At 41.0% G+C, this 15,645-nt stretch overlaps 1 protein-coding gene across 1 annotated transcript; it reads left to right on the forward strand.

Annotated features, from left to right (window-relative positions):
• The first annotated feature begins 6,813 nt into the window (after positions 1–6,813).
• LOC125463016 (ETS-related transcription factor Elf-3-like) lies at positions 6,814–15,194 on the forward strand. Its single transcript, XM_048553634.2, has 9 exons — positions 6,814–6,971; positions 7,145–7,288; positions 7,990–8,220; positions 8,929–9,027; positions 9,901–10,017; positions 11,497–11,586; positions 12,323–12,439; positions 13,593–13,788; positions 14,293–15,194. Exons 2-9 carry the CDS (start codon positions 7,153–7,155, stop codon positions 14,390–14,392), a joined length of 1,086 nt encoding a protein of 361 aa, XP_048409591.1. The 5' UTR covers positions 6,814–6,971; positions 7,145–7,152; the 3' UTR covers positions 14,393–15,194.
• Positions 15,195–15,645: the final 451 nt, after the last annotated feature.

The following is a 15,645-nucleotide window of genomic DNA, read 5'->3' on the forward strand; positions in this document are numbered from 1 at the left end:
AATATTTTATCCTTTTTGATACAAACATGCTGGTACCTTGTTATCGTGTAGCACAACCTATTCACACGTTCCAGGAGGAATGCAGCCTGGCTTACTAGTCCCTTTTGGGGCTATACTGTGAGCAAGCATATGAACTGCGCTCTAATGTGCACGCTAAATATCAGAAGTAAGCAGACAAAAAGCTTTCTCTGTGATTAAATCAATGCAGCAAAACGATCCCATCCCCTGTGGATTAGTTGGGAACTAATGGAATGCATCTCCCACTTCAACTCCTGGCCTCAGTGTGGACTGAACTCCCAACTCCCAGCCTCAAGGTGAAGTCTGGCGCGGCCTGAGTTGGAACGACTGTTATTCTGAACCTTACTTCCCTATTTTTCTAATTTATTGCTGGGATTTTTATTTATTTATTTTTCTAACTTTTTTCCCTAAAAATTTATACTTAAGAATCTGTACTAAGGCACATTGATACCTAAACTGGCACCATCGGTGGCGACTTGTGAACTTTTCACTGCACTCATGTGAGTACATGACAATACAGATAATTCTTCTTGTATTGTTGCAGCTCTTGCACGCCTTACAGAAGGTCCCACAGGTGATGAATGTGCAAGTAGTGCATGTTACATCTGACAGAAACTGCCCTCATATTCTATAACAACAAGCACAGACTATTACATAGACTATGAGAACCAAAAGAACTGAAAATGCTAGAAATACAAAAAAAATCAGAAATTGCTGGTAAAACTCAGCAGGTCTGGCAGCATCTGTGAAGAGAAATCAGTTAATATTTCAGGTCCAGCGACCCTTCCTCAGAACAACAAAATGACTTCTCTTCATTTTGCCAACTATCCTACTTCTGTGAATACAGGTTACAAGCTCATCTCCCAGAGGAAACAAACTCTCCTTAACCACTCCACCTCATACCTTCATGATTTTGAACACCTGTTAAACCTACAATGTTCTTTGATTTAAGGAGGACAATCTCAGTTTCTGTCAGGTTGTTTGAGAAAACTCACGTTTTCCACAATTCCCACTTCGCTCTGGTTCAGCTTTATATATTACCAGGCTCTGGATGAGCTTGAATTCCATATTAACTTCTACCAGTGTCAATGTGAACACTAACACTTTGAAAGGGTATGGTATACATCTGTTTGCTGTTTGAAAAACAAACAAGACAGATCTGATAAGTGGGTCACATCGAGATCATCAAAACTCATCCTGTCTCTAAGCAAACGATAACTAAGAGCACCTTCTGTTTTTATTTCAAATAATGTAAATATTATTTAGGCTTTATAAATGAATCATGATTTTCTTGAATTTTGGTCATTTGAGTTGCAATAATAGTGCATTTACAACTCATGAAGAAAAACTCATGGCATTTCCTTAACAAATGTGGAATATACAAATAACAATACAAGCTCTGTTAAAATATAGATTCCTTCATTCTTTACAGTACTTTGAAGAATATTGTATAGGGACAGTCTTCAATCTTTGTTGACTTGGCAAGTACAAAAGCTTGATGATGCATAAGTCATGATGGAAATGATTCTTTCAGTTCTTCATTCACTTATAAAGAAAAATATTTTGACAAACTCATGATTTCAAATGAGTCCTTTCTTCAAAGATCATGGCACTCCTAAATGATTTGCTTGAATGCAAAAGATAAAAGTTTTATTGATTTTTATTGTTAACCAAAGTTCACCACGCAGTAGGTACAGGTTGTTTAGTGAGGTATGAGTAAATGATAAATATGAATACAAATGGAGAGGAAAGTCTGCCAACAGGTAAATGTGGTTGCAGAAAATTATGTTCAGCCTGCTGTGTTTTCCTTTCTTTTACTGTTGATTAAAGCTATCAAATGATGCTCTTATCAAGGAAGTGCCTTACAAGAGAAATCCTTTGAGAGACGATACTCAGGCAGAGGTAAATACACCTGCCTCAGAACTGTTCCTAACACACCATAAAGGAACTGAATGCCCGCAGTCATTCTCTCATGAAAGTACTGGCAAAACGTAACCCATCCCAAAGATCTCAAACTGCACACGTTCCAGACGTGCTCCCCCTGGTGTTGCAGCACAAGTAAACATAGGCAGGTTGAAATTCCATCTTGCACTTCAAAATAGTGCACTACGATTATTTTGCATCCACCTGAGAGGGCAGGTAGTCCTTGGCTTAGGGTCTCATCTGAAAAATAGCTCTTCTGATGGCACAACACCCAGCTGGCACAGGGCGGGGGTGTCAGCTCAGGTCTCTGGAATGGCCTAACTTAACCTTCTAATTCAGAGGCCTATGTGCCTCTAACCTAAGAAATGACACCTAACCTGAAAATCAACTATTTTTTCTTTTAAATGACCAGCCTGTCGTGTGTACTTGCAATTATTTTGTTCTTCTGTTATTCTGTCTGGAAGAGCTACACAGAAGCCACAATACAACATATATATCAAAGTCTTGTTGTGTTTTGTAGCATAATTATCTTGCTTGCTTCTTTTAAACATTTAGTCAACATAGCTCACAATGAAATAGCTTCATGCATAACCTTGGACTGAAAAGTATGTAAATGCTTCTCTTTTTAAGTTTCAAGGTAACATGATAATAATTAAGACAGGATTGTGTGCTTACATTGACCTGTGCACGTGAGCAAGGAAATGACCATCCTATTGCTGAGCAAATAGGTCAAAGGTTTGGGAAGTTCCATCTTAATTGTTTTTCCAGTTGGTAATAGTTATCATGTCAAATGACACTTCACAAAATGCTGTATGTTACTAGGTGCCAGTGTATCTCAGGAGTAATGACCCACTCCAGATATTGGAGCACATAATCTGTACTAACATTTTACTGAAGGAAGGGAGTGAACAGAGTGAAAAGTGATGTCTTTCTCTTGTGCTGTTAATCTGCAGCCATATCTGTCCTCTCAGGTGACTTTGAAAATATCCCATGCTGCTATTTTAACGATGATCAGAGACGTTCTGGGAATGTCCTGGGCAATATTTATCTCTCATTTCACATACCTAAATACAGATAATCTGGTCATCATCATTTTACTATTCGTGGGCATGTGGTGTGTACAAATTTGTTTCCTACAACAGTCACTACACTCAAGGATACTTAATTGGCCGTAAAGTACTTTGGGACATCCAAACATGATGAAGGCTGCTAGAGAAATGCAAATTATTCTTTACTTTCAGCAGGAAACCAAAGGTTGCAGACATTTGTGCACCGAGACCAAAAACTACACAGGGAATTCCTGAATTTATCCATCACCATTCTTGGGACATTTTGAGGCACTAAAGGTGCAACATGAATAAAGGTCCAGCCAGCGCTGTGAGAAAGGACTCTGTGCTCTACAGTCTGTTCCCTAGAATGCACACAGAGATAAACATTGACTGTGTCAGAGATAATGGGAACTGCAAATGCTGGAGAATTCCAAGATAATAAAATGTGAGGCTGGATGAACACAGCAGGCCAAGCAGCATCTCAGGAGCACAAAAGCTGACGTTTCGGGCCTAGACCCTTCATCAGAGAGGGGGATGGGGAGAGGGAACTGGAATAAATAGGGAGAGAGGGGGAGGCGGACCGAAGATGGAGAGTAAAGAAGATAGGTGGAGAGAGTATAGGTGGGGAGGTAGGGAGGGGATAGGTCAGTCCAGGGAAGACGGACAGGTCAAGGAGGTGGGATGAGGTTAGTAGGTAGATGGGGGTGCGGCTTGGCGTGGGAAGAAGGGATGGGTGAGAGGAAGAACCGGTTAGGGAGGCAGAGACAGGTTGGACTGGTTTTGGGATGCAGTGGGTGGGGGGGAAGAGCTGGGCTGGTTGTGTGGTGCAGTGGGGGGAGGGGACGAACTGGGCTGGTTTAGGGATGCAGTTGGGGAAGGGGAGATTTTGAAACTGGTGAAGTCCACATTGATACCATTAGGCTGCAGGGTTCCCAGGCGGAATATGAGTTGCTGTTCCTGCAACCTTCGGGTGGCATCATTGTGGCAGTGCAGGAGGCCCATGATGGACATGTCATCTAAAGAATGGGAGGGGGAGTGGAAATGGTTTGCGACTGGGAGGTGCAGTTGTTTGTTGCGAACCGAGCGGAGGTGTTCTGCAAAGCGGTCTCCAACCCTCCGCTTGATTTCCCCAATGTAGAGGTACAGTGGATGCAGTATACCACATTGGTAGATGTGCAGGTGAACCTCTGCTTAATGTGGAATGTCATCTTGGGGCCTGGGATAGGGGTGAGGGAGGAGGTGTGGGGGCAAGTGTAGCATTTCCTGCGGTTGCAGGGGAAGGTGCCGGGTGTGATGGGGTTGGAGGGCAGTGTGGAGCGAACAAGGGAGTCACGGAGAGAGTGGTCTCTCCGGAAAGCGGACAGGGGTGGGGATGGAAAAATGTCTTGGGTGGTGGGGTCGGATTGTAGATGGCGGAAGTGTCGGAGGATGATGCGTTGTATCCGGAGGTTGGTAGGGTGGTGTGTGAGAACGAGGGGGATCCTCTTTGGGCGGTTGTGGCGGGGGCGGGGTGTGATGGATGTGTTGCGGGAATCCTGCGGTTGCAGGGGAGTTTACCCCAATTGAGCATTGCAGACTAGCACATTCCAATGTCCAGGACTTTGCGCTGAAAGATTCGCGTTAGCTTGGGGCAGTTGCCAGCAAGATGCAGTGGGGAAGACCATCAGAAAAGTTAAATAGGGGTCCGTTCAGTTATCAGAGGCTCCCAATGCCCCAAATTTCTGTAAATATAACCTTGTAGAAGTAAGAAGTGCCTTTGGTTTGTTTTCTGGACAGAGTCAAACTCCAGTGTTTGTTTATTTATCTTCAGATGCTGCCGTAAAGAACCATGTGGCTTTAGTGACTATGTATGTAAATAAAAATATTTTTATAAATGAAGGATATTTTTAAATAAAAAGTAACACAAAACCTCAAAACACTTCTTAAAAATCCACAAAATAATTCTCAATTTCAGAAATAAAACAGATCCGAAAATGCTTCAGCTAGTTGGTTATTGGGTTTTCATATTTTATAAGTTTAATTAATACCAATCAAAAGCAGAAAGTGGGTTGCATTGACACTAGGTGTGAAAATTAAATCAGGTAGGAAGGCCTCACTCTCAACCTAGATAAGATGTAACCTCACCCATTTGGGAGTGTCACTGTGTCACTCCATGACGCTGAAGTTCAGACTGCAGTACTGTTATTATACAGAGACATTGGAATGATAACTAAGGTATTGGAATAAAACAAACTTAAATAGCAAACTGGAAATTCTGAACAGACATAGGTGCAGCAGCATAGGTTCATCAGAATAATAGGACAGCTCCAAAGATTCAGATAGGACATGAGTTGGCAAAATTACTAATAAGAAGAGCCTTTTCTTTAAAAAAAAGTTAATCAAAGTACAACAGTTCAACAGCCACAATGCTGTTAGTCAGAAGTTGTCCTCAGTGTCTTGACTGATATTATCCCTCAATCTGTATCATGCAAAAAGTCTGTCATTAAGAAATTTGTCTTCATTGGTGTTTGCTGAGCACAAAATGGCTGCTGTGTTTACAACAGTGACTATGTTTCAAAATGTATTTAATAGGCTGTTAAAGCATTTTGAGATGTGGAAGGGTATCCAAACTCAAATGATTAGCTTCTTTTTACTTGAACACCAATAATAATGGCAAATAAAAGAGACCTGTTTCAATAATATTTTAAAGGCTAAAATTAATTGAATGATACTTTCTCACAAGTAGAATGTTACTAAAAGCTTAAAACGAAACAAAACAAAATGAGCCCTTTGATCAGCCAAAGGGCATCACTGTTAGTCTGTCATGACCTCTGGAACCAAATGTTGAGGACTCCTAAGTTCAGAGAATGGGTTGCAAGAACTAGGCTTGTGGGATTGAGGGACAGTCTGATCATGGTGTATTTTTGATACGTAGATTTGGAAAAAAAATTCATCTGATAATTGACTCAAGAACAATCTTAAAACTAGACCATTGCCATTTTGGAGTGAAATTAGAAAATGGATTTTCACATGAAGGACAATGGAACTCTGGAATTCCTTGAAGCACAAAATCTGCAGGTACCGTGTCTTGGCTATTCAATAGGAAGATTTTTGTTTACAAATGCAAGGCAGCTAAATGAGGGTGAAGTACAGATCAACGACTATCATGATTATGTGGGGCAATGGCCAACTCTCGATTCATAACGAACAGCACTGGCAGTCAGCACACAGAGGCGCTTCTTGCAGAGCGATCAGACGGGGGCAGCAGAAAACAACTTGTAGCACCATTCACCTGTTCCCCGGCACTGCAGCAGGTGTAACCTCAACTTGGCTCGATTGCAACACGGAGCGTCCGCGCTGAGTCAGAGTCTCCGCACGCAAACACACACACACAGGAGCCAAAAAGCTGCGCTGGTGTCAGCGGGGCGAGCCTCACTCTGAACTTGCCCTCACGGGTCTGCAGTGTTTACCATTTTGCAAGTTTTCAGTTCAAAAGAAATGGAAAACACACCCAACTCATGTTTTAAATCGCAACCCTGCAACTTTCCCCGCGATAATAAAGCCATAATATTTGGCACATTATCTGCAATCATTACAAAACCTGTGGGTTAGAGCTTTCTGGCAATGATTAATGGGAGGGATCTGGTTTCCCGGCACTAGCTTGGCGAGTTGGCCAATTTCCAGGTGTATAATGTAATGCATTCTCTCTATCTCCCTCCTCACCCTCTTTATGCAAATCTATCCTCAATGACCATGGCCCCGGCTCAGGTAGGAATTCCCCTGAAGGTGGAGTTTCTGGTTGAAGAGTTCACCTCGTGATGCCAAGCGATTTCTATATAAAGTGGCAACGAGGTAACAGAAACAGTTCGGGTGAAAGATAGTGAACGTGTGGATGTGAGAGTCTGCAATTCATCAGGGTGCAGAAATTAAAGAAAAACCTTAACTATTCTGAAGTGACCTAAAGTACGGATTACAATTCCTCCTTTTGAGCGGCTCTTCAAGGTAGGTATGACCGTGCAAACGGCGAGAATGCAAAAGCAGGCTGCAGTTATGAAATTGATTGAATTCACTCAATTTCAGCTTGCAGAAGTTTTGCTCTTTCTCTGAATGGTGTTTGAGGTCTACAACAGTGATGCGTACTACTCCGGATTTTAATACATCTTCCCTGTCTTCAGGAGTTGTTATGGCTTCAACCTATGGGATTGGGAATATTCTGACGGATGTGATGCGCTCCATGTACCAAACAGAGGAGAATCAGCTTCTCTCCACAGGAGCTAAGGAACAGTTTCCCAGTCCAGTGCTACCAACAGACCTGCTCGGTAAGAGACTGAGAGCCAACTGAGTGAGAAATGGCGGGGATGGGGAACGTGAGAGAAATGCATCTTGAAATAAAGTGCTTGAGACCAATTACTTCTTTTTTCTAATTTATATAAAAAGTCTCTTAGTTAAAAGTGTGAGCTAAATCATACCATTAACAGCTCGAGTATCTCCCAGAGAACAAGATAGTCCTTTTGACTGCTGCTATTTATTTGATCAGCTGTTTCAAAATTTAACTAAAACTAATTTCAAAACTGGGATGATTTTAGCAGTAATTAGTTATTAGTTTCTTTTACAAAAAAAATCAATCGTGGGTGCTGGAGATTTGAAATGAAAGCTGAAATTGCTGGAGAAACTTAGCAGGTCTGACAGCAGCTGTGGAAACTCTCTCTCTCTCTCTCTCTCTTTCCCCCCCCCCCCCAATGTCAGTTTTTTTTGTTTGAAAATTTCCTGCTGGCTTGCACATGTGTAACCCTGCCCCTGGTTTCATGGAAAGCTATCACTGACCAGATGTTGGCATTCAGGAAATAAACCGTTCAAAGTGCGTGTTTGTTTAGATTGGATGCTGATATAAATATGAACAATGTCTGTTCGTTGCTCACAGCTTGACTCTGGAGAAGTGTTTTGCAAGGCTACACACCTGTTGAACTGTGGGCTAGTCACTGGACTATCCTTTTTTAATTTTAAAAATTAATATCTCTAGATTCCACCTCTTGGTTTCAACTGGATCCTCTGTTGTGGAGCAAGCAGCATGTCCTGGAGTGGATCAGTTACCACGTTGAGAAGCACAAATATGATGCCAACAATATTGACCTGTCTTTCTGTGACATGGATGGAAGCACTCTTCGGGCACTGTCCAAGAGCCAGCTGGTAGCTATCTTTGGTCCGTTGGGTGAAGAACTGTACAAAAGCCACCAAGATTTAAGTAAAAACAGTAAGTAAAGCAATCATTCTACAATGACTATCTGCGAGGGAAAGTGTGTGTTTATCCACTGGAAATAGTCTCTGTCCTCATGGGGAAATGCTCAGTGCAAACACTTGAAATAAGCTGGGACAGGGGACGACAGTAATAACTATGATGCAACTGCTAAACTTCACTCAGTGACTGGTACGGGTTTACCACCTGAGAGAAATGGGAGCCTGCAGTTGACCATTTTTGATCTACAAGGACTGGCTTTAGTGAGCCACTTTGACAGTTAATTTTATCAACTTGAATGAACATTCTGGTTGTTGATCTTGTTTTTAAAACTTATGAAATCAATGCCAGTAAGATACTTTTTAGGTGCCTGAGATAACAAGGTGCAGAGCTGGATGAACACAGCAGGCCAAGCAGCATCAGAGGAGCAGGAAGGCTGACGTTTCGGGCCTAGACCCTTCTTTAGAAACCTTAAAAAGAAGGTTTCTGAAGAAGGGTCTAGGCCCGAAATGTCAGCCTTCCTGCTCCTCTGATGCTGCTTGGCCTGCTGTGTTCATGCAGCCCTACACCTTGTTATCTCAGATTGTCCAGCATCTGCAGTTCTTACGATCTCTGAAACACTTTTTTTTTTCAATATAGTAACATTCTGAGCTACAAGTGTTACAACTTTTTTTGATGCACAATTTCCAAGATTAAAATATGGATTAACTTTTCCATTGGTGCCAGGTTTTGATTTGATGCTGCCTGATGACTTCAGTGACATTCTTTTGCCAAGCATCCTGCCAGAAGACCCTAGTGACTACAAGTTTCTGGACTCTACAATTTGTAAGTTACTTATGAAGCTTTTTTTCTTAAAGAATGCTCCCAACCTCCATTGTCTTCAGTTCAGTATTGCATGTGTATTACTGGCTGCATGGGACTCTGAGCTAATGTAAGTGGGGAATCTTTTGTCCTGAGGCTTCATCCTGTGGTGCCAGGGTTTGTATAAAAGAGACCAAGCCCTTTGGTCACTTAAAGAGCATAATGTGCGGTTCTTGTAGGACAAAGATTCATGGTGCTGTAGGAAATATGAGCTGAAGAAGAGATTGAGCTGAGGAAGAGATGGAGCTTATAGTTCCTAATTATTACACAAACAAAAATAATGACTATAAGTCTGGAAGCCTTTTGGGCACACTAGCTTTCTTCTGCTTTTCTGGCATTAGTGATCAGAAGTGAAATGTACTCATGAGCAAGTGATGAAAGTCTTGAGCTTTAAAAGTCCACTGAAGGTTGGGACATTTGGAGGGTGCAAAGAACCTTTTGGCAGTTTTTTTGAAGCCTAAATCCTGCCAGTTTTTCATAAAATGTGCTAGGGAGCACAGTCACAGTACTGCTGTCTTCAGTATAAATTGATCAAGTCTAATTCATTTGCATTGGGTTGCCAGCGGGAGAGATTCATTTAGGAATGAGTGGCACCTTTTGCTAGAGATTTGTTTTTCTCTGGCAATAAAATTTAACCACCAATTGAGAGCTAGTGATGTTTGACCCCTCTCTTATCTGCCAACTGCTGTGTCAATGGCTGAATAAATGTGGAGGAATTTCCACACTCTCTTTTTAATCTTAAGGTGAATGATTAAAAGCCACCTCTCCAAAAACATTTACTCTGCTGTTTGTGTAAGCAAGTTCCACCTTGACCAACTCTTGTGTTTTTGCTACTAGCCTGGAGCGAATTGGAGGCACCAGACCATTGGAAACCCTTGACTGGTTTCCCGCCCAGTGACCCTGGGTATGAATCTGCACCCACCTCTCCATACAGCGTTGATGATTCCAATCCAGGTGAGTGTCCTATGACAGAGTTTCAACACTAGTATATGGTAATCCGAGCCACCTACAAACACTAAGGTACTTATGGTTGCTAGGTGGGCAAATGATTGATAACTAAATATTTAAATTAAACTCTGTACCTTCATTGAAAGCACTTTGCAGTACAGCAATCTCACCACCCAAAAGAACATCTAATTCACTGAAATCTAATTTAGAATAAACTGCCAGAAGTCATTGCTTCACATACTAAGAGATAATAGGAACTGCAGATGCTGGAGAATCCGAGATAACAAGGTGTAGAGCTGGATGAGTACAGCAGGCCAAGCAGCATCTTAGGAGCAGGAGAGCTGAAGCTTCGGGCCTAGACCCTTCCCGAAACATCAGCTTTCCTGCTCCTGAGATGCTGCTTGGCCTGCTGTGTTCATCCAGCTCTACACCTTGTTATCTCAGCTTCACATACTCAATTCACTTAAACTTATTTTTAATATGTGGACCTGCATGAATCAATATAGGAATTAACTTTGAACTGATTTGTTTCATTGTTTTGTTTTTGTTTTTGGAACTGGAGTCGGGCAGAAGTTGGTAAGAAGAGCTAATAACTTGGGCGAGTTGGCCTAGAGAAATTCTGACCACTTCAGCAATAAAGTGCTGGGTGAGAATGTCCATGGATACCCTTTAACCTCTTCAACGTGCCAACAGTTGGTGTCCCTGGTGAATTGGCGTACACTTGAGGGCCGTTGGCCTGATTTACTTGCTGCTTTGTCACCAAAAGAAATGGTTGCCTCCCAACTGGGAAGTCAGGACAACCTGGCTGCTGGTTGGGCAGTGGAGGTCTCTCCATTTCTCTCAATCGGGCACGGGGTGGGGTGGCAAATGGGTAGTTTCTCAAGGCTACCCTCTTGTTTTACTTGATGGATCTGAAAGAAAATAGCCTTGTTGCGACACCCTAAAGCCTGGATGTCTAGGCTCCAGCCATGAACTAGCCCGCAGCTTCTAGTGGGGTGGGACTTCAGTAACTAGATTCCATTTGACGAGAAGCTCGCTAGTCAGCTTTTAAGTGGCTGAATTAGAGTTTCCTCACTTGTGGGGGTAGAAAGTCAGTTGACCCAGAAGATTCTCAATTTCCACTCTTGGTGCATGGAGCGCTAAATCCCAGCCAGAGTTCTCGCCTTGAGTCCTCGCGTTAGACTACACAACCAGGATTCTTCTGCCATACGGATTGTTGTTTAGTGTGGCCTTGATCAGTCATGAAAATGGGGTACTCAGTTGAATTTGGGGGTGTTAGGAACTGTGATTTTTAGAAAGAGGCTAAAAGCTCAGTCATTTCCATAATGCTTTTCTTTTCAGGTTGTAACATTTAAAGACTGAATTGAATCTTCCGAAGATTCAATTCATTTAATTGAAAATGATCTTCAATTTAAGCTTTTTTTCCCTTGGCCAACAAAGCTGGACAGTTTAACAGTAGTGTGCTATGTTATTGGTGTATTGCAGGATCCCAAGCTCCTAACTCTCCGGACTCCGGTGGAAGTGAATCAGATTTTGATCCCTCCATAGCACATACTCAGTACACAACTCAAAATGGTAAACATTTCTGCTGTTTGCTTTCAGGGAAACAAATTAATACAGCTATTTGTACATTTGCAGTTCATTTCCTTATCTTTGGGGAGAGGGGCAGAGTTTAGGGATTTGATAATAATGAATAAGTTTTCAATTGACTATTCAAATTGCTTTTCTTTCTAATGTACGACATCCCTAGTAGGAATAGTCTGACAATAGTCTGTTTGAACACCCCACCCTCAGTGACTTACAAGGGTGTTCGCTCTTTCAAAATTTTTATTGTTGTTACAATTATTGTCAAGTGTCCTGTAAGGTTAATGACAGCCATAATCCTTTGGCTATGTTCACCAATACAGTGATGTCTAGTTTAGCTGAGCTCTGCAAGTATGAAGCTGACTTTCATCAGCTATTCTGAATTGGCCTTGATTCCAGATTCTGGAATACTCTGCACTAACCCACTGCCCCAATAAACCATTATTAATGTAAATTTATATCACACTCATCGGTAAGTAGCCCTGACAAAGATGTTCAATGCTTATGTTTGAGTAGTTGACTAATATCCTTGACAGAGCCTTTGCTTTTCTTATTAATGCATCATCCTTTTGAGACTGAGAGTCATTTAATTATTTTGATAATTAATCTGAAATGATCCCCTCAATACTGCATTTGAAACCATTCTAACATATGTTTTGGTTTGACCAGTAGATAATCCAGTATTATGGAACTGATTTATTTCACTTTTCTTCTCTTTTCTCTTCAGAAGGATTTCCTAAAATTTTAAATGGTGATTCCAATCCTCCGAAACGAGGCAGAGGAAGACCAAGAAAATTTGGCAAAGAAGAAAAGAACTTCGTAGAAACCAAGAAAAACAAGCACTGTAAGTGATTCCAAACTCAAAAACCTATTTCATCAAATTTTGAGGCCTTCGAAAGAGAGGTCATAGAGTCAGTCACTCAGCATGGAAACAGATGTTTTGGTCCAACCTGTACATGCTGAACCCAACTCCAAGCTAAACTAGTCCCATCTACCTGCTCTTGGCTCATGTCCCTCCAAATCTTTCCTACTCATGTATCTATCCAAGTATCTTTTATAAATGTAGGTGATTCTGTCTCTCTCATCACAGAGACAACTTTTCATGGCTACAGAGAAAGGATGGGAGAATGATGTCACCACTCTGCTGATGCAAATGTCACAGCCAAGTGGCTACCTTTATACTCGAGCCATTCTCTGAAATAAAAGTACGTTAAATATCCCCATTCAAAGGCAGCCAATTTGAAATGGGATCTTTCATTAGATTCTCTTCAAATTAGTGAAATGTTGTTTCTTTGATCTATTGATTCTTCTCCTATTGAACTTCAACCTAAGCAGCTATTCACCCCTATCAAAGCTGTACCTTAGTTATAAACCCACAGACACCGTCCCTTCTGTTATTTTTTTGATTTGCATCACATTTGTTCTTATCATTGACTCACTTCATTGTCACCGATAAACCAGATGAACTAGTTATTCTGTTTGCGTGACACAGCTGATGCAGAAGGACATGTCTAATTGCAGCTAATGTCCTTCAAGATAATTCAGCGCACATAGTGACTGACAATTTAGTTTTTGAATGGAAATTGATATATTGGTTAAGCTGATAAGGACTTGAATCCTGGTTCAAAAGCAAAACACTACTGGAGATAAGAGTAATCCAGATTCTGCGTCAGATTTACTTAGTATTTCCAACATTAGCTGTGAATAGAAAAATATTGTTGTTTGAGGTCAATGACCTTCAATCTGACTTTGAGCCTCTATACTATTTCAAATCGGAGGTGCTGTTAACAAGATTTCACATGGTGATGGAGTTTTTTTTTGATGAAAAGACATGCATTTTGTTCTTGTCCATTGGTGACTAGAGCAAACTGTTTGATATTTAATCTCTCTTCTCAATACCCTAGAGAAATGGACTCCTTCCAGGAGCTGTTTTAGATTTGTTGTGCCTACACATTTAACCTGTTTCTGTTTTCAGCTCTGTATATTGTGTTTTACAGCCCCACGTGGCACTCACCTCTGGGAGTTTATCAGGGATATCCTCCTTCATCCAGAGATAAACAATGGCCTTTTGAAATGGGAAGACCGCTCAGAAGGAATCTTTAAGTTTCTAAAGTCTGAGGCTGTTGCACAACTTTGGGGTGAAAAGAAAAAGAACAGCAGCATGACCTATGAAAAGCTCAGCAGAGCCATGCGGTGAGCACTTTTTGTCAGTTTAGCTTCGGTCTGAGTGTCACAGGCACCTATTGCATAGATTCAGTTTTCCTCCAGCATAGTGGCTACCTTTAACACCTTTTTCCTTCATATGAAGAAGGCACTCTTGCAGTGTTATCAAGTGGCAAGTTCCAGTCATTTCCTCAGTGGCCATGACAAAATGGTGAATGTATATCCAGTGCCAGCATTATGCTACTTGGAGGGACTGATATCTCTCCTGCTGCTTGCACCATTGTCCAACCACTATCTGCCCTCTTGGTTGATGAATGATTTTGAGGAGATGAGATTTTGCAATGGAGCCCAATCTGTAACAGGAGAGAACCCACTTTGCTGGTAATTATATGGTATGCAATTTAATTGTCAGTTTTGGTTTGACAGAAGATTTTAAGGGTGAGGTAAAAGTTCTGTTGCTGAGCAACATCCTTAATAGTTGTTAAGAGAAAAACAGGAATATAATCCACTCAAATTGTTCCCATTCTGTTACAGATACTATTACAAACGTGAAATCCTGGAGCGAGTGGATGGGCGGAGGCTGGTCTACAAATTTGGAAAGAATTCGAGCGGCTGGAGAATTGGAGATGCATGATCAGACTACTTTCTTCTGATATTTAAAAAAAAAAATTGCTAACAGTACAGATGTTTGCTGGCAAACAAATTCCATCAGTTGGAGTGAGATGACCAAGCCTGCAATGGACTTATGACTTGCTCCATTTGGGGGATGTGCTCCATGGGCATTAAGTGATGAATTTTTGAGGAGGTGGAAGCATTTTGTTTAATTTTCAGTTCAAGTCATTTATCAGACTCCAGCCTTTCAGGGCCAAAAGTGTGTGTCACAAAGGTGGCACTTGAAATAGTAAGCCTATATTTGGGCCAAAGTAGGTTATTAAACCAATTTTATACTGTTCTGGATATGCTACAAGCTATTTGATGAAACTCACGGCATGTACAGCAAATGTTTCCGATGCAGTGAGTGACTATGAACAACTCCAAGAAGCAAATTACTCTGTTCTGGCATTGTTCGATACTTCAGTGGTGTGTACATATGGACAATGTGGCTGCATTTGCATGACTTTGTTCTCTTGCTTATGCATGGAAGTGTGTTTTGCAATAAGGCTATCAATCTAAGTCTGTATATAAATGTCTGTTGATGTTCCTTCTTGGCCATTTGAAATGTTGGAAACTTATTCAGCTGGACTGGTGCAATTTCCACTGCAATATGATTGTACATATGAGTTGTGAAGACAAGGGTTAAATGCCCTAAATAGGTTGAACAGATTTTGTAAGAAATTTTAAGTCTCTAAACATTATAATTATGGATCTGTATGTACTATATTTTCCTATGAAATACATTGATATTTTGCAAATAAAAACAAATTTTAAAATTCCAACCTGTCTGAATTATCAACTTGAGTGATACACTGACCTATGTATTATCATGGGAATGTACATCAATTCTTCTGTGCTGAGCAATGTTTCTACTTGGAATGGGAATTTTGTTGGTGTTGCAAGTATGTTGCTCAATACTGTGTCTCCAAGTTTCCCACTTAAGGAATAACCACGTTGGATGAAGAGAAAAGCAAAACTTTGAATGATTTCTTAAATCGCCATTTCTCAGATGTAGTGGGTTAACAAGATTAATTTATGGATGACACTTTATTCAAATAAAGTTTTTTTTTTTTTTAAAAAAAATGTCCACCAACTCATTCTTGATTTAGGAATCAGTCTAGATACAAATCGTGGTAGGGATTAAGGGAACAGTAATAGGCATCACATTATTGCAGTAAAAATGAGCTGCGAATTAAGGGCAATACCTCATTTTCTGATGAAGGGTCTCAACCC

This window comes from Stegostoma tigrinum, chromosome 21 (genome assembly GCF_030684315.1).
Source record: "Stegostoma tigrinum isolate sSteTig4 chromosome 21, sSteTig4.hap1, whole genome shotgun sequence".
Classification (NCBI taxonomy): domain Eukaryota; kingdom Metazoa; phylum Chordata; class Chondrichthyes; order Orectolobiformes; family Stegostomatidae; genus Stegostoma; species Stegostoma tigrinum.